Here is a 24,916-nt window from a genome sequence, read left to right on the forward strand (position 1 = left end):
TGATGTACTAATGGGCAGTATGTTAGACTGTTACAAATATAAAAATCACAAATCAAGCCAGATTTTACACACTGGACCTTAAACTACTCTGCCAATCAGGAAGAAACTACCAGTTTGGACTCACTCTATGAATTGAATGTCTTTTCTTTCATTCTCATGACTATTGACATTGCCCTGTCTCACTGAAGGCATCAAAACTACGTATGAACACACATGGAATAATGGAGGGAACAACAAAGGTGTCAAAACACGTTTTTAATTTCGATTCTTCAATATAGCCACCTTTCATTTAAAGCAGATTTAGAGTTATTTCACGTGTTTTTCTTTGCTGCATAATGACATATATCATTCATGAGATCGTGCGTCCAAACTTTTGCCTGCTCGTGTCAGTAACTCTGTGGAAAACCAGGACTCCCACGCTGCTGCTGCCTCCTCGACAAATATGATTCATGGAAGTCGTCGCACAGGATGTAAACAAAGTGGACAGGATACGGTTCCCGAGAAGTTGTGATGGACGGAGGGAGACGATGCACGGGGGTCCGTGGGGGAGGGGGAATGGGCGAAAACAAGTCAAAAGTGAATGGAGGTCCTTCAGCCAGTCAGAAGAAGTGATGAGCAGTGACAGAGGAGACAAAGGAGACCTACTGGGGTGTGTTGATACCTCCGCAGGGTAAATATAGCGCGGCTGCATACCGAGGGCCAGCGGTGGGAGGACGATGAAGGGAGAGCGATGCTAAACTTTTGTATTTCACTGACCCGGGAGCTGATGAACAGCATCGGCCGTCCAATCAATTACTGATTCAAGTCTTTGTTCGTGTCCACACAAGAGATGTGGGCTTTGATTTAGGTGAAAACAACAACCACTACAACAAAAAAGTTCCTTCATGTAGAATCGGGGCATTTATTTCATAGTTGTCACTCAGCAGGAGGCGAGAGAGTCTCTCACAGCACAACAGACAGACGTGTCTCGGAGGTCAGACCAGCGATGGAAGCAACGCGGCAATTCAGTTCACATGTTTTGCTCTGCTGCCCTTCACTTGAGGTAATTTGTGGTTGTTTTTTTTTTTTACAATGGTCTTCAAGACTACATTGACCCGGACAACTGAGAACCTTCACACACTCCTCCGCTTCGTGCACGTCAAAGAGAGAAAAGAGTGGTTTGCCATGTTTTGGCTACAGGGGACAAAGCCAAACGATCACCTGTCTTCCAGCTTAGACACAACAGCCGTCGCCTCGATGTGCACAACAACACACAGGGCTCAGGGTCGAAAGCACTCGCACTCACCCTCAGCGCAGTCGAAAAGAGACACAAGAGAGGAGAAGAAAACAAAAAGAGAAGAGAAGCCAACACAGCAAAACAGTCAAGAGGGTTTCCAGGATTTCAAGCTTTTACCTTGATGCACAGGTAGTTCTCACAACTCCGCGACTTTGCTCTGGAGTGCATTGTGCCCACTGACAGCATTTGGACAACCGACAGAAAAAAAAAAAAAAAAAAAATCCCCAAAACCTTCAATAAATAAAAGCCATCAACTCAGAGTGGTGGAGTCCAGCGTGCGGCCCAGCCTGCAGGTTCTGACACTCATGGCTGTGAGAGCAGAAAGTTGCTGTTGGTCGTCTGAGTCGCTGCAGTCGGAGCGACTGAGGTCCCGTCTGAGCGTGAGAGAGGCGCTGCGCTGGCTTCCTCCTCCCTCCCTCCCTCCCTCCCTCCCACCGTCCTTCCTCACTCGTTACCTCCCCCGCCCTGCTGCCTCTGCTCTGCTACTGCAGCCCTGGGCCAGCTGGAGAAATGCACGCTGCTGCTGCTGCTGCTGCAGCTCCGCTCTCATCATCATTCCACAAAAACAACAACACTACCTGACCTGCAACCCCCCCCCCCGACCCACCCACCACCACCACCACCACCACCCAGCAGGGGTCAGAGTCTGACTAAACTCCCCACTGGCCCCCGTGACCCCTCAAACCCCTACCTCTACCAGTGGTAGACCCCCCCCCCTCAGCCACAATGGTCCCTCTTTGTCCCCACAATACAAATGGACTAGGGTTTCAGCTTATTCTGCCGCCTTTCAAACGGAAAAAGAAAGGAAGACATCAGCAGCGCAGGACTGGCGGCTCAGGTCGCTGCACACTGTGGATTCAAACTTAGACGCGTCGACGCCCAACCCCTCACAACTCTTCCAACTGTCCCCCAACCATCAACTGACAGTTGGCACAAGACGACGGCTGGAGAAGTTTCTGCACAACCCGCACACTTGCCATCGCATCCACGTGTGTGTCATCCCAGACTCGCCAGCCAATCAGCCGCATGTATTATTAAGGGTTTGCAGCAGGGGTCAGCGACCTTTTTCAACCAGAGAGCTGCTTGGGTGAGTCATACAAAGGGCGACCAGTTTGCTTCACTCTACTGTAATTACAAACTTTCTCAGTTGTATGTTTTTATTATTATTATTATTATTATTATATTATTATTATTAAAATTATTATTATGATACTGATCTATGTGAAGACACTGATCACATTAATAAGTTCTCAATAATTATCAATGAAAAAACAAGGTTGGATAAAATTGAATTTTAGATGCAGCTCAACAAGTTGTGCTATCTTTAGAACAGGCCTGCGGGGGCGACTCACGTGGTCCTTGGGGGCAGCACGTTGGTGAGCCCTGGTTGAAAGGAAGCCTCCAGTTTTCTATGAGACTGTATAGTTAGCCCTCTGTTTACAGCCTCCTTCCTCCTCCTTCCTTCTTTGTTGGACCTTCCTCAATTTTTGAACAGGGAATGCAAGACATCCTCGCTCTTCGTGTTGTTGCCGTCAACCTGCCTGGGTAAGCGGTCAGTAGCTTATACAGTATGTGCCCCTTGTGACATCACAAAGGCTGATTCCCAGAACTGAGTGCTCTAGCTCACGCTTTTTGAAATCTGCGCTACACAAAAGGGATTTAGTGACGCGTGACATTTTCACCAAACACACATAAAGTACATTTTATACATTAAGGAGCCTTAAAATGAGACAAAATGATCAATAATCCTCTGGAGGAAAACAGTACAACGCAAAAGAAGGATTTCACACGCTAAAAAAAAAAAAGCAACGGCCATGAGCAATGTGAGAAATGTCTTTGCGCTCGAATGCAGCAAATAGTTTCTTTTCCTCCTCATCTCCTTCCTAAACACAGGAAATCCTTGTTCCGAATCAACGTGCCTCACAAGAATGGACGCTTTGTGCGACAATGTAAAAGATCAGGACGAGCCGAGCCCCGGCGAACAGAGAAGGTAGTGAGGACAGGTAATTGGGTTGGTTTATATTTAGAGGGACCACTACATTCTTGTCATTAGACGATAAGACATCACAATGAGCCACCAGACTGGAGGAGACGTGGCGTCACTCAACCACAGTCGCACACGACAAACATCATCACGCAGATTTTTTTTCCTCGTGCTGAGGAAAGAAGAGAAAACTTCCAGGAATTCAAACTCTCGACGGACTTCAAAACTCCAAATGACCTTTGTTGTTATTGACTCTGGATCCCCATTTAGTTGGATGTGCATGGAAAGGGTTCCGACAACGACGTAAACAGACTCCATTGTGTTATTCACTGCACACACTCTCCTCCTGCTGTCACACACTGTTTGTGCCACGGCTCAGCCTGTAATTTCTTTTCTGCCGCCTGGAGCCCCTCCCACCGGCTGGTTTCACTGCCGGCCGGGGCTCTGCGTTTTTTTCCTTCCCCACTTTATTTTTCTTCCCTCTCCTTTTTTTTAATTCCCACTTATCTAATTGCGGCGCATGAGCAACGAAATAGCTGCCTGGAGTCAACAAAGGGCTGCGCTTGGCTGGCGGCCAAGACGCAGGCGTGTCAGCAGACTCTGGCCGCAGCACGGTGCCCACTCAGGCAGCAGTTAGCCCGTCCCATATAATTTGGGCCCAGAAAGTGAGGCTGCAGTCGGGCCGGCCTGTCATGGCAGGGTGAGCAATCCTGTTTTTCACTGTTCCAAGCAGATAGAACCGATTCAGAACGGACCGGACGCGGAGACAGAAACGTGAGGGCAAAGCTTCCCAAACCGCTGTCAAATATAGCCACACGCTGACACTGTCACGTGGTAATGGTTGACTCCAAACGGAACTGATTGTTTTAAAAAATACATATCTTAAAGGTTTGAAACCTCGAAATTCAAAAGCATCAAAATCCAATGAGAGGAAAACTCTTGGTTACTTTATAGACAACAGCTTTACAAGACTCCTCACACACCGGGCACTAGGCCAAGCCAACTGTTCACTGGTAGTGTATATGTGAAAGTACATGTATGTGATTTGACATCAATAAGGGTTCAATGTTCAGCATTCCTGAAAAAAAAAAAAAAAACACACATTGGATCTTTTGAACAAACCTATCTGCTTCAGTTCAAATTCAAACTTCAAAATGATCAGTTGATCTTGTGACAGAAAAATAACTTCTTCGGTCGGGATTCGTCCTCCGTGTTCCTTCTCTTTGGAATACCAGACCGGAGGCTCCGCGGTGGCGACTGGAGGTGTCACCAGGAATATTTCTGTGGATTCAGGTCGGGATCAGACCCGCCCGCTGAGGGATAAACACAGAAACTACGTGCAGCCCGGAGCCAAAACATTTGTTGGAAAAGTTTGCGCCGACGTCCATCAGATAAATAGAGAAATAAATCAAGTTCTGTTCTGCTGTGATCAATATCTCGCCAGTTCAGTGGGAGAGAAGCTTAGATCGCTGTTCAACAACAACAACAACAAAAACTCTTTTCCTGTTGTTTTTTTTGGTCCATGAGCGGTTTAAAATAGACTCATTTATGCAGACTTGCGGTAAACAATATTTATGTGATGGGACTCGACTGATAAGACAGTCCCCAGCGGGGGTGGGGGTGCGGGGGGCACCATCTGATAAAGCCATCAAGGGAACAAATTAGTCGGAGGACATGAGAGCTGCGGCTTTTTCAGCGTCACATCAACCGTGACTCTGCAGAAAAAAAATCCAGGGCAGATTTGTGGTGGGACGGACGGACGGACGGACACGAGACTCTTCGTTTGGATTCAGATGGAAAGATTTTTGCAAATGACAGATAACACACGCTGACGTCCTGAATTTTCAGCTTAACTGCATCCAGCCTTCGCTTTCAGGTGATGGGGAGGTCACACACACACACACACACACACACACACACACACACACACACACACACACACACACACACACACACACACACACACACACACACACAAACACACAGCAAACTGTGGAATGTGACACATTGCTGCTACCTCACTTCAGACCCAGCTCACACCAGCACACAGGCCACCCAGCCGCAGTTGCGATGAAAACATCTTCTGGCACCGAACCCTGGCATGGAACCCTGGCATCAGCCCTTCATCAGCCAAATCAACAGGACAACATTCATTTTTTTTATCCGCGTCTTTTCAAATTTGGCCTGGAGTCCTGGAGGTTGGTCCTGGTCTCCAGGCCACTGTTTAAGGGTCTTGGTCTCGTCTCGGACTCGGAGGCATTTCACTGGGTCTGGTCTTGGTCTTGGACTGGGCAGACTTGGGATTTTTGATCCAGACCAGTCAAGACTCAGTCAACACTACAATGACATGATAATAACAGAAAATAATCCAGCTGCTGCTGTTTTATGCTCTGTTGGTGACACCCAGAGTGATGCCCTGCTCCCTGATTCCGAGTTCATTTATTTTTTTATTTTTTCTAAAGCAAGGTTTTTTTGAAAATGGTTCAAAATAGTTGCAAAGCAGCAAAATGTTCAAGAAAATTATTATAGACACCTTACTGAAAAGAGATGTTGCTGTTCCACTTAGAAGCAAACTGGAATTTAAAAAAGCTACTGGTCATTTTCTTCTGTTTTGTTGTTTTTGTTCTTCTTGGTCTCCATCTCCATATTCTCTAGTTGTGAGAATGTCTTGGTCTCAGCTTGTGCCGACTACAACACTACCCCAGTCTAACACAGCCTCCCTTCACCGTTTTGCATATTTGACTTTTTTTTTCCTTTGACAATGTAAGAGCAGAGAAACCAGCTGAGACGCTTGATGGTTCCAGCACCAGCGTGTGAGCCTGGAGCAAAACCATGCAGAGTTGTGACGACGCCCCAACACACATTATCACCAAATCAAAGCATCTGGAGCATCAATGACCAAAAAGATCTGCACAGTGAGAAACTTTTGTATACACTGGTCATTCTTCTACCGGAAAAGAGTGGATGACAGTATGTGTGTGTGTGTGTGTGTGTGCGGGGAGGGGGTGGGGTAACAGTGAATGAGTCATCACTCCCCTTTTGTCTGCCTCGCACAGCCGTGAGAGCTCACATCACATCAGCATCCCAGCTCTCACACAGGCCCAGGCCCCTCCTCCACCTCCACCTCCTCCTCTTCCACCTCCACCACCTCTTCCACCTCCTCTTCTTCCTTCTCCCTCTCTTTCTCCTGCTCTGCCAGCAGTGAGGAGGAAGAGGAATGTGACAGAGCTCTACCTCCTCTTGCAGACACACACACTGCTGCCACTACCGCTACTGCTGCTGCTCAGCGTCCCGATTGATGAGTGAACTGCAAAAATGGCCACACTGAACGGCCCTCCTGCGCCTCCTGCTGACACACGGTGCACTGTTTGAAAATTCACACATTACAACCAATCTCAAAAGCATCTCAAATCACATCTCCTTCCTTCTTTCTTTCCTTCCTTCCTTTCTTCCTTCCTTCCTTCCTTTGACGTCATGCCACGAGGAAAAGACATTTGCGTGGCGCAGCTGTCCCGCCAGCAGTCAGAGCTGAGCTCCGGGGGTCGCTGGTAGGAAGAGCACGCCACCTGTCAACACCACACGCACCTTCATCTGAGCCTCCACCCCCGAGTTGACCCCCCCCGCTGTGAGGACGTCTCACTCCCCCACACTAAAGTCTGTGTTTTCTCTGAGCGTGCGAGCACAGGTGGCTGCAGGAGGCCAGATCCTGTTACGGCAGCAGCGGCTCCCACACTTCACCAGGGAGCCACAGAGGGAGGAGAGGGCAGCTCCAGTCCGAGCAACAGTTTCCACCAGTGGTTCTCAACTGGTGGAGTCTCAGAACCCAGAGTCTTCAGAATGAAGCCGTGACCCAAATTGAAATCTCAAATTTATTCCACAAAAATGAATGTCTAGTAAATAAATCACTGGAATTATTGAATTGAATTCTGTGTCCTGCAAAACGAATGCCCAACATTTTCTGTATAAATACATATATTTTAAAATCCCTTATAAAAAAAAAGGGGGGGGGGGTACTGCCCCAAAAGCTGCAAGCCAATCAAAACAGTTCTGTGACCTGCAGGGCCAACAACTTGAAGTTCCTGCTAAAGTAACTGGAGAGAAAACTGAAAAATATTGAGTGCTGATTAATTCTAAGTGAGGATTTAAAGAGAAACAGCTTCGCAGGCCGAAGTCACAGAAACAGTCACTTGACGTCTCATGCTAAACAGCTACACACATGGACGAGCAGTGTTCCATTTGATTGGTCCTGCTCAGACTTGCCTGAATACCCACGCTCCATTACATCGGCTCCGCAAAGAATTTACAGGCGCCAACACACTGATTTGTTCCCGCTGACGACTCGCGTGAGAAGTCAGACTTCTCTTCAAATTGTTAAATAAATAAATAAAAACTTGCTAGTCCATTAACACTTTGGCAAAATCCCAGTCACATACCTTGTTGAACTATGCAGACAGAGCAGAACATTGCTCCTCAAGTCATTGATTCCACACCGTCTGCATTTAAAAACGACACCATCCTGCTCTCGCTGCAGCTTCTTCTTCCACCCACAAACCATCCAAACACAAAACAACTTGTTATGTGACAGCGGGCAATAATCCCAACACAGGCTCCCGACCTAATCCCAACTCAAGCTCTTCCATTGTTTGGGAAAACTCCTCACTCACCTCGCAGAGGTCCCCGGCTTTGAAGGCTCCCGCAGCACATGGAGGAGTCTCAGGCTCTGAAGGCTCTGAGGGGCTGACAGCTGTCTAACCAGAGGAGACCAGCCCCCACATTCTGCAGCGGCCTGACGTCTTCCATCAAATGTGCCCCTTTGTTGACTGAGGAGAGGAGAAAGAACAATATTAAGGCTGCCCAGGCGCAGAGGTTTTTTTTTCCCAGCCCCTGAGGCATCCCAATTCCTCGGCGGGGCGTAACCAAGCGCTTTTTATCTGCACCCAATCTCCCTCCTGAGCGAAGGGGGGACTTAAAGAGCAACACAAACTCTAACCCTGCTGTGTCCACAACAAGGCAACAAAGTGAACACAACCACGGCTTTGGTAGCGTCTTTAATTATCACGGGAAGTTTTTCATCTACACAGTTTTGAAATTTGGGGGGGTTTTGGTCATTCAGAAGAGCTACAGTGTTTTCAAAGCCAGAACAGTTTACTATTAATGACAATGTGAAGGGGTTATTAATCCCACTAGGAAAGAGAAGGGCAGCATCAGAGACACACTGATCCACAAAGGCACAATGAAAGAGCCCGCAGTGTTTCAGATGGCACCAGCTGTCGGCTCGCATTGTTTCATGGATTACTAGAAGCACTCAGCAAACACCTCCAGGTGTGCATTCCACACCCGGAATACCCAAGGGAAAGGTGGAAGCCACGCCTCTGGATACCGGGGAAATGCTGACTCCTCTTGCTTTTTTCATTTTGAGGGCAGTATGGACGGCATGGAGCTGAGAACTGGTTGCCCTCAAAGAGAAGAGAAGCTCTGCAGCCATTCAGACGTCCAGGAAAACGAGGAGGCAGTCGGAGTGGGGGTCACTCTGGTCTGAACTCCACACCTGGATTCCGAAGGTCTTTAATCTTTGGGAGGAAGTGGAAGAAATTACAGGTCTCTCTCTCTCTCTCGCTCTCTCAGATCCCTCAGAAAACTACACTGTTCAACACAAACAAATCACAGGCGCTCAAAGACTGTGATTTGAGTTCAAGTAAACCTCACCAACGTTCGGCATCAACGTCATTAGGGGAAAGTAAATGTTTGAACAAACTCCACTGAAGTAGGTTTAAGGCGACTGTAGTTTTTTTTTCCGTGGCAATCCTTTGTGAAAGGTTTTGTGAAATTGTCCGCATCTCGTCAACACTTCCTGGTAACAATCAAAAGGCAAAATCCGGCACACGAGACGTTCTCATTTCCAGTAAGCCGGACGCTGATAACCATCCCTGCAGTCATTTCAAGGCCTCACTCTTAAATCCCTGCACCTGATAATCTGGACAAATAAATGCACATGTGAGATGACAGAGATGGGGAGGAAGGGAGAGAGAGAGACACAGGAGGAGACAGAGCTAGAAAGAGAGAGAGAGAGGGAGAGAGAGAGAGAGAGAAAAGAGGTGGGGGTCGAGGGGTGAGAGAGAGGAGGGAGAAGACGATAGGGAGGGCGAGGTGTTTCCTGTTTCCATAGCTCTAATTATACCAGCCTCCCGAGGACTGGCCTCTGTCAGGAAGAGGAGTTTTCTCTCCTCAACGTATAGAAGCTCAGCCGCTGTGAGACGACAGTGTGAGGAGGATAAAATAAAGGAGGATAAAAGGAAATCAAATGACTTGTAAAGGTTCCATGTCTTAAGATTTGGTAGCATTTGGGAGCATCTAGCAAGATGAATTTTCAGCCTTATGCAAATAGACATGATTTACATATTTTTTTAGATATCAACCAAAAGTAGAAAACAAGCCACCGCTCATCCGTGGGTTAGGGTTCTTGGGGGAGGTGCTGGTGCTGGACTTGGACACTCAGAAGACAAAAAAAACAGCAGCCGCACACTCGTAACCTGGCGCTAATTATTTTTATTTAGCATGCTTCTTCAGGCATAGACAGACAACCAGTGAGTGTGGCTGTATACAAAGCGGTTGTGGCCGTCACTTCACCTGATTGTGTTCATCCCAGACACCTGTGGAGGCATGGCAGAAGCCAACAAAACATCATGAGCACTGTAGTCCAACTGGGGAACTTGTAGTCCCAAGACAGGTATCGCCTTGCAACAATATATCCATACATTAAAAAAAAATACTATATATACACAGTAAATAATTCCCTCACAATAGAAAAATGCAGTTGTTTCTATGCAGACATCCATACCTGAAGAAGGTCGGAAGGACCGAAAGCTTGCTAAATAAATTGATAATTTGCACAAGGTTACGAGTGTGCAGCGGCTGTTTTTTTGACTTCTAGGTATCACTCAAAAAATTTATAAGTAGCCATCAGATTGGCTGGAAAAATCTAGAAAAGGCTATTCAGATGTTTCCTTGATTTTTGGAGTCCTTGTTTCCTGATGTCCCACTTGAACTAAGACCACAGAACCCAGAGTTGATCCACCTCCTGGGCCTCCTCACAAGTGGACTTGCTCTAAATGCTTATTATTATCAAACAGAAACACAACACTGATCTGTTTGAGTACATTTTAACTAAAAACCACACTGAATGAACATGCTTTCATCCAAAAGTTGGACGTTCTTGAATCCTATAGACGTCGAGCTCTCGCTCCATCTGTAAGCAAGTCGTTGCGAGGGTTCCTTCCTGTTTAAAGATCCCGCAGAAGATTGGCTCCTGAAAGGATGTGGCTTCTGAAAGATGCTGAGTCTGGGCAAAGGAGGTTTGCAGCTCTTTAAGATTTTTATCGAGGCACGGGCAGAGCAGGAGGGCTTACAAAAGCAGAGCCGCTGCTTTGGTTTACTGCTCCTAAACAAAAAATCCTTCAACACTGCCCTCCCCTGGTGGATGGAAGCTTTAAAAGTCTGGTGCCGCCGCCGCCGCCGCCGCCGCCGCTGTTGTTTTTCTTTACAGTATCCAGCAGGAGCTCTACATGCACCTGGTGTTAACTGTAGACTGGCAGACTTTCGGTCTGCTGCATTTTACAGCGAATTCGACAAAACACTAAATCTTGCGAGCAACAAAAGTTAGAGGTTCCCATAAAGTTCAGTCATGGTAAAGCCGACTTGCTGAGCGAAGAACAGTATGATAATCACTTTGACAGGCCTGGTTTCTCATCAGTCTTCCTGCCGGCCATTAGTATGCAGCAGAGAGTGAGAGGGTGTTACAGGAGGAGGACGGCGGCAGAGCGGACCACTGCTGGGCAACCTCCACGCCAGGCGGGGGAATGTGTGGTGCTGTCTGCGGCCTGCCTCTGCTTACTCTCAGCAATGGGCGTAATTGCAAACAAACAGTGCAGAAACCAGCAGCGACTGATGAAGTTTCTGTCCCGGCTGACCGGAGACATTGGAGTGGGTAGGAGGGGGAAAAGTGCGCAAACAACAGCCAAGAGGCGCACAATGAGATCTGCGCACACATTTCCTGCACCCTAAACAGAAGGGGGCCGTCATAAACTCCGCTGGTGGCTTTCGCGCCACCTCGAGGAGTCGCGTCCCCTCCTCGGTAAACACAAAGTCAGCTGTTGTCTGCGCACTTGTGCCGATTGCGTTAGGGTTGTCAAATGTCAGCGGCACTCCGGGAAAGGCCTCGTGATGACGACTGGATGAGCTGCTATCAGGAGACAGTCAGAATGAAACTGGACTCACCGTCGCTCACCATGTCTTTGAAATCAAAATCAAAATGTCTCTATTCTTGCACGCTGGGTGAGTCATGGCACTTCCTTCATTCATTTATCAGCGTGCTACATACGCAGGCCATGCAGCAATTTACACGATTGTTAGTTTTTTCTTCTGAAACAGACGTACAAATATTTTAGATGTTTTCGAATTACTTTTACGTGTTGCGACGTAAACTAAACTTCCTCAGAAGGTCACACAGGTGGTGTTGTATGATGCATTTTATCAGCTGGTTCCAAGTAGGTGCAAAAGTACGAAGACAACATCTAAAATATTTGTGTAGCTGTTATAGAAGAAAAATACTGTTTGTTAAATGAAGACACATTGAATCCCATTCAGTCTGCATGACTGAATGGGATTCAATTTTGTCGGAAATAACTGTTCTGGTACGATTGAGACCTTTTAGGAGGAGTTCTGTGGACAGAAGTTCAGTTGCATCAAATAGCTCATAAGAATAAGTAGAAATTTGCAGTATCTACTGTATGTAGAAGCAGAAGAATGAAGGCATGAACAGAAATGCTTTAGGAAAATAAAACAACTCTAAAGTTAGACCTTGAAGTTGCCAACCTGCAGACGCCAGGTACGCACTTTTGAGCAGGTTTTGCAGTCTTAGCAAATCCTAGTTTAATAGCTGCAGTCTCAGACGTGCTGTAGTGTAACAAATACCCGACATTCTGTCTCCATGTATAACAAGGGGTGGCTCACACTCCAGCGCACGCAACAAAAGTCTGCCGTGTTGCTTCCACTCTCCTGTGGCTTTATCTCGCTGACGTTCCCCCCCCATCATCGAGGTTCCATCGCTCCAGTTTTAAAAAAGCGTCAAGCTCAGACAGTCAGAATCTAGTGGGGCTTCTCCCCCACTCAATCCCGATTCAGCACTGCTCAGTTTGGGGTTTAATCAAGTGGAAATTGGTAATAGAGGGCCGTGGGGGTGGCCGGGGGTCGGGGTCCAGGGTAGAATGGAGCAATTGTTCCGATAAAGGCCTCATCCTGAGTCCACTTTGAAGTTTTGTCCGGGGGGATATTTTGAGATTTTACAGTAGCAGTTCACCCGCTCACTTCTCACTCAACATCAGCAGCTGCAAAATTGATGCGAGGCTTTGCACACAGGTTGACCGAGCAGAGATACTGTACGTTCTAGTTTGAGTTCAAGTAAACTACAAAAAACAAAAACCCAACTACATCACACCTAATTGCATATTAGCCGCCTGGAATTTGTATTTCTTCAAAATGTCCGTGTCACTCACATGCACCACTTACAATATTTACCATTCAACGCCCCCCCCCTTCTCCACTCCACATTCTGCAGCCACACACACACACACACACACACACACACACACACACACACACACACACACACACACGGCTCCCACTGGTCTATTATGGTGCAAAGCCTTTCTCATGCGTGTCTTGAATGAAAGCCAGCGTATGGATGGTCTGAGATAATCACGTTTTCCCGAGGCAGGCTTAGCTCCTCTAAATGAGCCACACAGCAACAGGGCCAAACAAAGCTGTTGTATATTGGGAGGGGGAGAGAGAGAGAGGAGAGCCCGCAACTCACTCAGACAAAAAGTTTAATCTCAAAGTTTCCTACGGGGGGAAATGAAAACTTGGGGCTTGTCGCTGCAGAAACAGGCGAGTCACCGAGTTCACTTTGCGGAAATGTGTTGTTGCACTCGTCTTGTGCAAACTCCTCCAGAGCTTTCCTACCTCTCGGATTCGTCCCTCAGCAGGTGCATTTGGTACGTTGGAGCGATGCTGCGCCGTCCGGTCTCCACCAACATTCTCCTCTCCAAACTTGTCCCGCTGGTTGCAGAGTGCAGGGCGCCTCCATGCCGAGAGCGCAAATGGCCAGAACAAAAACGAAACAAAACAACAACAACAAAAAAAAAAAAAAAAAACAGCGAGTGAAGCCAATAACACGGTGCCTCGGTGCGGACAGACCAGCGCACTTTGGCTGGACGTTAGTGTTTGACAGCGTTATGTGCAGAGTTTTCTTTTTCTTCTTCCCCCGAGGCGCACAAAGTGGATATTTGCATTAGGCCGACCCTCCCCTCGCCTTTCATAGCTGCCATTGTTTGTCTCAGTCGGGGCTCGGATTCTGTCCTTCCCCTAAATCCCTGACGACCGGAGCAGGGAATGCTGCTCGCCCTGAGCCGGCCTGCCAATTAACAAAAGCTACACAAAGAAAAACCGCAGCGCGCTGACACCCCCCTGCCCCCCTTCATCACTTTAATACATTAAATGATCCGTTCAATCGAGCTGAAACTCGGCTTTGAAGTTGCGTTTCTGGTTTACTAGAGTCACTTTTTTTAAACAAATGTAAAGTTGTAACTGGCAACCTGATATTACTTTGTAGATGTTACTGGTTTTGCTTTTGTATCAGAAATCTAGCCAATTTTGACAATAAAGTAATGTGTACAACTTGGTTCCATTAAGTCATTTGTCATTTGTAATTAGTGGGGATATGTTTATGTGTGAATTAAATTTGACAGGTCACATGTTGAGTAAAAGTCACTTTACTTTGTGTTTGCCCACTTTTTATCTATTCTAAATATTTTGTTTTATTTTTTGCTTCACTTTTTGAAAGGTAGAAACCAGTCAGTTCTGCAGACTGGCCCTTTGTGACACCATTAAGGGGATGGAGGCCACTCCCAGATTAATGACATTCCCCCCAGGAGGGTGGTTTGTTCACCTTGTGGCCACCAATGAAGACAATTCAATAAACAAAGCATCAGTTTTATTAGGCAGCTACAAGATTGCATTTTGACAGGATGCTGTTAACAGAAGGACAATTGTAAGGATTTCTGGGAATGTATGCTTTGTTCTGTTTTGTTTACATTTTTTTTGGGGGGGGGGGTTTGACTGCTATTATTTCTCCACTGGACTCCAGGAGGAAAAATATATATAGTGCCTTGAAAACTCAGACATCACAAATTGGCCTCTTTTCCAGTCACTGAATGTTTAGCTGCCACTGTGGAGCTTTTCTTCTCAAAGTCATGTGATCTGAGGGAAAGCTCAGAGTGCTTAGAAAAAGATTAAAGTGTGAATATTTTACCAAACCTCTTGTTTAAAAAAAAAAAATGCAACATCCTGGTGAGGGTCATGTGACAGAAGAACAGATGTCAATTGTTCCTTGAGGTGTGATTGTTTGGTCACTTGTGGTCGGATTGATTTGCTGTCTGGTTTTCCATTAAAAAACACTCAGTCAAAAGGAGATATGCAACGGCTTCCTGAGTCTTGCCGTTTGAGCAACTCCTTTGTTTACCAGTGGATCAGAGAGTGTCGAGACCTTTATTGACACAGCCTGGGGACTCCTGAGAATGTCTGCTCACAGAGTCGTTAAAAAACAGATCACAGACACATTCAACCTGAGGTTAAAGTTTTACGCCAGGGTTTGGATCTCGTATTTTAAAATAGTAATACTGATTAACGTAAAACAGCTGTGTTTTCTTAATGAACCAATGATAAAAATCCTCAATGTGAACGAAACCAACTAACATCACCTCCCCACACTCCCCACACTCCATCACCTCTAATGCCACAGAGGCATTAGAGGTGTTTTTATGCCATCTAGTGACTGACACTGAGAAAGACCACTGACCGCCATTAAAATGTGACCTTTCCCACTGGCCAAAAATCCGTTCAAACTCACTAACTAATTTAATTTGGTAGCAATGGGAACGGCTCACCGACCCCGCGTCGACCCGCGTCAAACAACCCGGCAAGGCTTTAGTTGGCTCGGCTCCAATCGACTAGAAGTGTGGAAAAGCCAGACCCTCCGGGCTCAAAGATGGCTCCCATTCATTTCAATAGAGTTGCTCACCCAGCGTATCCGCTGGAAAAGTTTTTGACTTCTGCGTTAATAGGCTCCAGAAAGAATGCACAGTGGTGTCACTTCCATTATTTTTATTGTTAGTAGAAGTAGGAGAAGTATTTTTATCATGTTTTATACAGTATAGGTCAATGTATATGCAGATTATGCACCCTACGCACTTTTATTGTGAAGCACTTTGGTGAGGTCTAAATACAAAATTAGTCCGCTTTCGGAAGGTGTCCGTGGGCCGGCGACTGCCGAGCAACCTGCCATTGGCTAAATGGCCATCCATCATTAAACTATCTATTTATATGTCCGTTTGCCCATCGTTCGTTCGACCGCGATGTAGTTTGCCCTAAGAGAGTTGCTGTATGTGACGTCATCGGCAGTCGCCGGCCGGACACATTGGCTGTGTCTCAATTCAGGTTCTGCGCCCTTGAAGTGCGCATTTTGGAAGGAAGTTGTGTCATAGCACTGCACGAAGGCTTGTCCCAATTCCCGAGGGTGCTTAGGACGCTGAAAATGCACCCTCGGAAATACGCACTAGTTTTAGCCGATTCCAAGGATACACCGCTACTATCCTTCGCGCACTTGGGTATCCCATGATGCTTTGCGTGCTGCTGCAAAGCATCGTGGGATCCTGGGAAGTCAGCTTTTTTTAGCGGCATGTACTGGTTAAGACACGACATATAAATCTAAATATTGAAGTTTCACATAAAGTATCCAGTTTTTAACGTAGGATTTTATTTATTTGATCATCCAACGGCATCGTTAGATGGCTAACCAATGGTTAGCTTGATACTATAAAAACGTCACTTCCGGGGTTGGCCAGCCGGAGGGAACGGCAGTGACGAAACAAGGAAATACGCCGAAGGCTAGACCGTCCCGTGTGGTTACCGAGGGAGGCGGGGTTTGATCCGTCCTTCTAGGCTGGGAAGTCTAAGAACGCTTCCTTCAGACGGAGGACACTCGGTCTCAAGGGTGCAGAACCTGAATTGAGAGGAGACGACCATAACAACAGCAATAGCAAAACCAGAACCAGAGGATCTGGACATAGACTACACAGAAGTAAGAGTTGGGTCAGCAGAGGAAGAGAGACCTGAGAGCTCCAGTCAGCACACAAGAGGTGAGTTGTTGTTTACGTTGTGTGCGTTCCTCGGTCAAAAAAAGGTGGCGCATCATCATCAATCAGCTGAAACATTTAACGGGAAATCGTTTTTGGCCTTTTTGGGGGACTCCAAAGTAGGCAACTTTGCCATTCACAGTATGTATTTCTTATCTTTGACAAGGATTATTCCAAAGATTATACAGTAAAATGTTGACATGTGATGTATCATTGGCAAGCCTGAGAGCTCTATTGTCACAATCAGCTGAGACATTTCACGGGAAATAATGTTTGGCCTTTTGGGGGGACTTCAAAGTAGGTAACTTTGTCATTCACATTATTGTATTTCTCATCTTTGACAAGGATTATTTCAAAGATTTTACAGTAACGAAATTTGACATGTGAGGTATCATTGGAAAGCCCAGGGAGCTCTATTATCACAATCACCTGAGACATTTCACAGGAAATCATTTTGGCCTTTTTGGGGAGGCTTCAAAGTAGGGCTGAACGATAAATCGCACTTGGGATAATATCGCGATAGGACAAGATTTTCTAACCGCAAAGACTACGATTTGGTTGACGCGAGTTACGGTCACGTGACTTGCGAGTGACACGAAGCAAAGCAAAGTAGGTAGTGAGAGGAGTCAATTGCTGTGTCTCAATTCAGGGTCTGCATCCTTGAAGTACGCATTTTTAAAGGAAGTTGCGTCGTCGCACTGCACGAAGGCTTGTCCCAATTCCAGAGGGTCCTTAGGACGCTCAAAATGCGCACTCGGAAGTACGCACTTGTTTTAGCCGATTCCAAGGATGCGCCGCTACTATCCTTTGCATACTTATGTATTCCATGATGCTTTGCTTGTTGCTGCAAAGCATCGTAGGATCCTGGAAAGTCAGCTGAAATTAGCGGTATGTACTGGCAAAGACACAACATATAAATATGATTATTGAAGTTTCACATAAAGTATCCAGTTTTTAACGTAGGATTTTATTTATTTGATCATCCAACGGCATCATTAGATGGCGAACCAATGGTTAGCGTGATACTATAAAAACGTCACTTCCAGGGTTGGCCAGCCGGAGGGAACGGCGGTGACGAAACAAGGAAATACGCCGAAGGCTAGACCGTCCCGTGTGGTTACCGGGGAGGCGGGGTTTGGTCCGTCCTTCTAGGCTGGGAACTCTAAGAACGCTTCCTTCAGACGGAGTTGGACTGGGCGATATATCGAGATTTTAATCGATATCGATATATTTTCAAACGCGATATGGTATGAGACAACATCGTTTATATCGATATAATTTATTCTGCATTGAAATTACTATATTTCTTCCCTTGAGCCGCCAGTTCACAACGGTTTCTCCTCTCACTCGAGTTGACTGAGCCCCGCCTCTCTCGCTCTGTGAGTGGAAGCCCTCCCCCGCAGCCCGTCTCGCACTTTGCTCAGTGCAGCGAAAAAATAGTGCCCGAGTGCGCGGCTGACGACGAGCTGGTTAGTAAAAAGAAAAACAATGGTTCAGTCATTTGGAGGTGGTTCGGATTTAAAGTTTCAGATGACCATCAGCAAAATGTGGTTTGTAAAGTGTGTCGAAAACCTGTTGCAACCAAAAGTTCGAGCACAAGTAATCTCTACGGCATAAAGTGGAATACGAAGAATGTGCTAAACTGCGTGCCGCCACCGAGACCACGAAGCCTCCACAGCCTCCTGCCCAGAAACAAACCACACTTCAAACTTAGGGTTGCCACCCGTCCCGTTTTTCCCAGAATTGTTTACTTTTTTCACCACCTGTCCCGGGAAAAATAAAATCTCTCCCGGGACTCAATTTGTCCCGTTTTTTAGGGAAAATGACAAAACCTCATTTGATTTCCGTCTGTGGTCTAGATAGGGTTGCCAACCCTCCCGTAAAATATGCGATTGTCCCGTATTTGGCAACTAAAAAACCTGTCCCGTAATGAACTGATAAAGACGCACTTCACTTTGTCTCGTATATTTCGGGGACGCCTCTACCCGCCTCTACCCTGAAGGGTGCAGACCCTAACCCCTGTTTTAATTGAGACACAGCAAATGCTGCGACGAGCTGGACGGAAGAAGCGACACGCAAGGAAAAGGTCTTCCTGGTTGCCACCAACTTGTGGCCGTAGTTTAGCAAAACAATGTCGGGAGAGATTAAAAAAAAAAAAGAATAAATAAAAAATGCAGAACGACTACCGAAGCACCAAGGACTACAACAGTCGGAGTTGTCTTCTCTGGCAGCGAACCGCTGCCTCGTGCGTTCACACCTTTATAGCGATTTTAACACTGCTAGCATGTTAACATCGGTTGAATGAAGCTGTTGCTGTTTTGTGATTTGTGTGGACCTAAACAAAATCATTCTAAGCCCTATTAAGATGTCTTGCAAAAAAAACAAAACAAAAACACGAGTAGATAAATAAAGGGTCTTTCATATTAATTCATGCTTCATTTTGCTTTTATCTGAACATTATCCTAGCCTATAAAAAAATGACAATTTGTGTTTAGTAAATCTGATATGTTAATTGTAATACATATCATTTTTAGTTTGTTTGTGGAAAAAAACATGAGAGAAGGATAAAAAATAATCGCAAATTAAATCGCAATATTGAGGAAACAAATTGCTATTAGATTATTTTCCATAAACGTTCAGCCCTACTTCAAAGTAGGCAACTTTGTCATTCACATTATTGTATTTCTCATCCTTGACAAGGATCATTTCAAAAATTTACAGTAAAATTTGACATGTGAGGTATCATTGGAAAGCCTGAGAGCTCTATTATCACAATAAGCTGTGACATTTCACGGCAAATCATTTTTGGCCTTTTGGGGAGACTTCAAAGGGGGCAAATTTCCCGTGAAATATGTCAACTGATTGTGATAGTAAGAGCTCCTAGGCTTTACAATGATACCTCACAGGTCCATTTCTACTATATAATTTTGGAGAAAAGAAAATCCACCTCAACATAGACATAATGATTCGCTGAATTTTATATGTTGCAAAGTGTTGGGATAAGCATAGCCATCTAGCGGTCAAATTGCGGAATTTTCTTTTAAGGTGGACTCGAAACCTAAGAAGCACCGCGGCAAATGTGGTGCCAACTTCAGGGTCGTCTAGGAGTGTACCTCCAAACAGTTACCACATCACATGCAGACAACCCGCCTTTCTAGGAAGCCCGTTTAAAAAAAAAAAAGCCCCGTAAGTTCTGTCACCGAAGGTGGGAGAAGAAGAAGAAGAACACCACCTGAAGCGCACCGTGTTTAAAGCAACAGTAGCTCGATAACATCAGCGCCACTGAGAACAGAAAGATGGCTCTTTAAAAAGACGGTGTGGATAAACAGCAGAGTTGAACTTCTGCTACGAGTTACTTTTGAACACAAAGCCTTAAAAGGTCCATGTTAAGGTTGACTGGGAGTCGTGGCAGTAAAAGTTTGGGGCCGGGCCAAAAGAATATCAATAAAAAGTAAAACAACAAAGATATTTTCCATGATTTGAACTGACATGGACATTTACTGCTTGCCATTACATGTTGTGATCTTCCAATATGTATATTAACTGGTGTTTTTCTTTCTTTCTTTTTTTTTTCTTCTTTTTTTTAAACTCCTAGGTATCCCTAATCCAGTAAGAAGGAAAAAGAGGACTGGAATGGACCAGTTGTCCTCCACCTTGTCCAAAGTTATGGATGAGCTGAGGGAGATGGACAAAGCTGAAGCTGCACGGGAGGACGCCCGATTTGCAACGCTCTTCGAACAGAACTGGAAGATGATGGAGAGGCAGGAGAGACTTGACAGGGAGGTTTGTGAAAATGAAAGGCTGCTGTTTGAAATGCTTCTTTCTAGGCTCCCAGTCCAGACTCCTCGGTACACAAACGGTGCAAAGACTGTGCATAGAGAACTCATTTTACCAGGGTGGGCCTTCCTCCTCCAGCACGCCAACAAAGCATGGGGAGACAAACTACAGGCACTTTGAGTGGTGGTCTGAAAGGGAGTAAGTTTTAACATGATGCCATGACTAAGATGTTAACAGAGGTAAATATGCTATTTTCTACATTTTTTTTTTTTTAAATTTCCCTTCCCAGGTAACTATATTGATGTGATGGTCCTAAATAGTTTGATTTCTGTCTTTGTTTGCTGTGTTTCTGTTCTAACTTTCACACTTCTGACAAATAAAGATGTAAAGATGTGACCTGCTTGACAGTTTTCCACTGTGACTCCATACAACATGCATTTACACTCAATATCCCAGATGGGCCATTAATAAAGGAAAACAACAAGTCACGAACAAGGAAAAAAAAAAAAGAACACAAAAAGGCTGACAATAAACCAAAATGCATCATAACCATACCATACATCCCAGAGATAACAGAAACAATAAAAGGGATCATGAAAAAACATCACATCCACACAGTGGTGAAACCACATACCAAACTCCATTAACCACTGGTACATCCAAAGGATAAAATGGCACCGGACCAAAAATGCAACGTCAGCTACGAAATATCGTGCAAGTCATTAAAATAAAACATACATGAAGGAAACAGGACTATCATTCGTAACCAGAAAGAAGGAAGACCAAAAGGAATGCATGAAGGAGACAGCGGAGAGTTTCACACGGACACAGAAACAAACAGCAGAGCAAGAAAAGCTAAAATCAGGCATCACTGATCATTGCAGAAGAAATAATCTCACCATGGACTGGGATGAGGGCAAAATCATCAGCAGCAGCACATCGGATGACGCTTCTGTGGAGGACTGGAGTCAGAGTCCAAAGTGACAAGCAGGTAACACCTTTACATCTTTATTTGTCTGAACAAAATAAACTAAGCAGCCTGCAGGGGGTGGTAAAGACTGCACAGAAGATCCTTGGCTGCCCCCCTGCCCTCCTTGGAGGACATTGCAACTCTTGGGCTGATCAAATCACACCATGGCTGGAGTATCGGCAGTAGGACAGACAGACACAGAGACACTTTATACCCATGGGCAATCAGGCTACTAAATGCCTGAACCCCATTCACACTATCGGGGAGAGGCCAGCTGTGCTTAACTCGCGACTGGAAACTGCTGGCAGATGTTGGAGGCAGCTTGTTTCCCCTCCAGAGATTGCCATCACCAGGTTAAGGCCTGATTTAGTGCTCTGGTCCCCCTCCCTAAAGAAGGTTTATATCATTGAACTCACTGTGCCTTGGGAAGAGGCAGTGGATGAGGCAAATGAGTGGAAACACCTGTGATATGCCGATCTAGCTGCTGAAGCTCAACATCGTGGCTGGAACACAGAAGTCCGCCCAGTGGAGGTCGGGTGCAGAGGTTTCGTGGCAACATCAACCGCCAAACTACTGAAGAACCTGGGATTCAGGGGCCAGAGCCTGCGTTCAGCCATCAAAGCTGCATCAGAAGCAGCGGGGAAAAAAGCAGCCAATGGCTCTGGCTGAAAAGGAAGGATCCCTGCTGGGCTCCAAAAGGCGAAGCCTAAAAGGAAGCTTTTCCTATTAATTGGGCATGGGATGGAAGCTGAGGTTTGATCACCCTGGAGCTGGCCGCCTTCAGTGAGGGTGTATAGTTTTAAATGGCCGAAACATCCCATGAGCTGAAGGAATACTACTGAAGATGCATCCCAAAATTTCAAAGTTTTTTTTTTTTTTTTGCTTCGTGTTCACCAATGAACTGTTTTGCAATCCAAACATGGGAAAGTCCAACCAATTTCATTGTAGCTACCTGTTGCAATGACAATAAAGGATATTTGATTTATTTGAATAAGAGTAATCTATCAATGAAGACAAAATGAACGTGACTCAGAATCAAGAGTGTGATCAGCATCACCTGGACATTCCAGGAAGTACAAACTGTTCACCCAATGATATAAATGTACTATATAATGTTTATTAAAATTTATAAAAGACAAAATACATATATGCATAATTATATCCATCGTGAAATATGCATATACATTATCATTAATACAGTAAAATGCGTTTACATATATAGATTTTTTTTTTATACATATAGCAAGATATTTTTGCATTAGAACAGGCAGTGGTGATTTTATTTCCCCGACCCCACCCACCCACCGAACCCCCGAGGAGGAGACCCCTTCGTTTCACACCGGGCCTCCTGGGGGAGGAGGCCCTGTGAGAAAACGAGAGGAGCAGCAGCACCTTTACACCTGAGATCCATGTTTTGGAAAGGTCTCACACCAAACAGCAACATCCACCAATGAGTGACGTAGCAGCAACCTGCCACTTTGACCGAGAGAGGACGTCACATCAACAGCATGCTGAGCTGTTCCTTCCTGGCAACTTTTCCCTCAATTATAAATGTCTCACGGAATACCTACCATATAGACTTTAATACTCTGCCACAAATTCTTTTATTATTGGACAATAACTTCTGGGGGAACCAAAAAAATCAAAAATGAAAAAAATCCTTCTGGTCCAAAAACAAAAAAAAAAGGTCATCCGGCATCATCACCCCACACTGGTCCTCAACACATCTGCTGTCAGGATATAACAGGTTCCTGGTCAGAGCGTGAGAACTTCCTGCAGGGGTTGATGTTCAGGAGTGTTGGCTGGCTGGCTGTGGGTTGGTCCTTGCACAGTGGAGACACGTGTGCACTCCAGACAGTCATGTCTGATGGTAATGGTGGTAGTGGTGGTGGTGGTGGTGTTCGTGATGGTGGTGATGCTCGTGACGCTGGACCACAGGAACCACAAAGCCCGGGCTCCCGGGCGCCACGGACGCCTGCTCCTTCTCCAGGCCGGCCGACTGCTGCTGCTGCTGCTGCTGCTGCTGGGGGTGGGAGTGGGGTTGAGGAGACAGCAGGGTCCTGGAAGGAGACATGGCCTCCCGGGTTTTCGACCTCAGCCGTTTGCTGTGGCTGTACTGCAGGGGGTGCTGGTGGTGGCCGGACGCCTGAGCTTGGTGTGGTAAGTGGTACACATCCTGACCTCCGTGACCTCCCGCGCTGTGCGACGCCGTCTGCGGAGGCGGGTGGTAGCTGTGGCATCTAGCCGATTTGCCGGCGCTCCCTCCGCCTCCCCTGTAGGTTCCCTTTGGCGATTTGAGGAACTGCGCGCCCTTGACACGGAGCTCTGCCGGGTTGTAGCTGTCGCTGATGACCTGTGAGCGGCGCTGGTGAGCAAAGTAGGTGTCGGGCTCCTGGGAGCGCGAGCGGCTCTGGCTCTGAGAGCTCCGGCCGTGAGGCTCCTGAGAGGATGGAACAGCAGGGTTGGTTCCTAAAGGAGGAGGAGAACTACAGGGTCAGCATTTCCTTCGGAGAAGTGAAAAGTAGACAGTAGTTGTGTTTCCATGACAGTGTTTCGCAAAATAAAAGTAATATTTCTCAAATTTCGACCAAGTACAATTGCGATTTGCAGGTGTTTCCACTGAATGGTGTGAAGCGCTTAAACTGTAATTCTTGTCAAATCCCGCGGGACGAGATTTGACGAGAATTACGTTTGCTTTTGTTCGTTATGTTGTTGCTGGAGTATTTGACGTTTGACTTCAGCTGTGTTTCTATGACTCCTAGAATTGCACAAAACCTAAATATGGCAATAAGAAGTGGTGATGGAAACACAGCTCAACTTGGAAAATCCTCTCAAATACGGCTAAAAGGTTTTGACGCTCTCATGAGGTGGTTTTTCACACAGATCCATATAGAGGAATATTGCAAAAGTGTCATGGAAACACTTTGTTCACATTGACACGTCAGCGGACGTGACTTACGGGGTCACATGACCAGTTCACTGACCAGTGAAAATGCCGCGTTATGATTGGTCGGAGGAGGAGACGGAATATTTTTTCCAAGTGATCAAAGAGAAAAATGTAACAACCATTCTGGACAGCAAACAAATGTAATTAGCAGTGATATCAAAGCGCTTACCTTCAAATCTGGAGGTGTAGTTCTCGATACCAGCCAGGTCCAGGTAATGGTTCCTCCTCTCTGTGTTCTCATCCACACAGTAGTGATGCCCCTCGGTGACGGGCGCCTCATTGCTCTGCCCTCTGCCGCTAAAATCAACAAAACCCAGAGGTGTGGCTGAAAATGCAGCCTGGGAATAACAAAGCCTTGGAACACACAGAGCCTGTTCCTCACAGATGCACACTGGACAGGTGCTCACCTGATGTAAGAAGACATACGCTTGTCCGCAGAGCGCCTTTCTTCGTGGTGGCAGTGATCTAAAATGGTCAAGAAAAAGATTGAAACAGGATCAGTGAAATCAAAGGACACCGAACCTCTGTGTTTTCTCCCGCTGGTTGAATTCCTGCGGCGGGGATGATGATAACGTGGCCTTTGCAGGGTTCCCACTCATCTTCACTGACAACATTTCAAAACTTTTCCATGACCTTGCATTAAATAATATTGAAAATAATTTATTTTTATACTCAAAAGACATGCGAGCCTTTGCCAATGACCTGTTGGTACAAT

The 24,916-nt window shown here is 46.0% G+C and overlaps 2 protein-coding genes across 3 annotated transcripts in view; both read right to left on the bottom strand.

Annotated features, from left to right (window-relative positions):
* Nucleotides 1-1,635, bottom strand: part of plekhg4b (pleckstrin homology domain containing, family G (with RhoGef domain) member 4B) — a 26,194-nt gene extending 24,559 nt beyond the window's left edge. For both annotated transcript variants that reach the window (XM_076027832.1, XM_076027827.1), the window contains exon 1: nucleotides 1,394-1,635. In XM_076027832.1, coding sequence (XP_075883947.1) covers nucleotides 1,394-1,462 — 69 coding nt within the window. In that variant the 5' untranslated portion in view covers nucleotides 1,463-1,635. The remainder of the gene's footprint in view (nucleotides 1-1,393) is intronic.
* A 20,716-nt stretch (nucleotides 1,636-22,351) lies between these two features.
* The window catches only part of nkd2b (NKD inhibitor of WNT signaling pathway 2b), a 29,966-nt gene continuing 27,401 nt past the window's right edge, over nucleotides 22,352-24,916 (bottom strand). Inside the window, exons 8-10 of the mRNA XM_076027863.1 lie at nucleotides 24,609-24,666; nucleotides 24,371-24,498; nucleotides 22,352-23,723 (exon numbers count right to left, since the gene is read on the bottom strand). Coding sequence (XP_075883978.1) covers nucleotides 23,113-23,723; nucleotides 24,371-24,498; nucleotides 24,609-24,666 — 797 coding nt within the window. The 3' untranslated portion in view covers nucleotides 22,352-23,112. The remainder of the gene's footprint in view (nucleotides 23,724-24,370; nucleotides 24,499-24,608; nucleotides 24,667-24,916) is intronic.

Source organism: Nelusetta ayraudi, unplaced genomic scaffold, assembly GCF_046127955.1.
Source record: "Nelusetta ayraudi isolate G7.1 ecotype Tasmania unplaced genomic scaffold, CSIRO-AGI_Nayr_v1 ptg000003l, whole genome shotgun sequence".
NCBI lineage: Eukaryota > Metazoa > Chordata > Actinopteri > Tetraodontiformes > Monacanthidae > Nelusetta > Nelusetta ayraudi.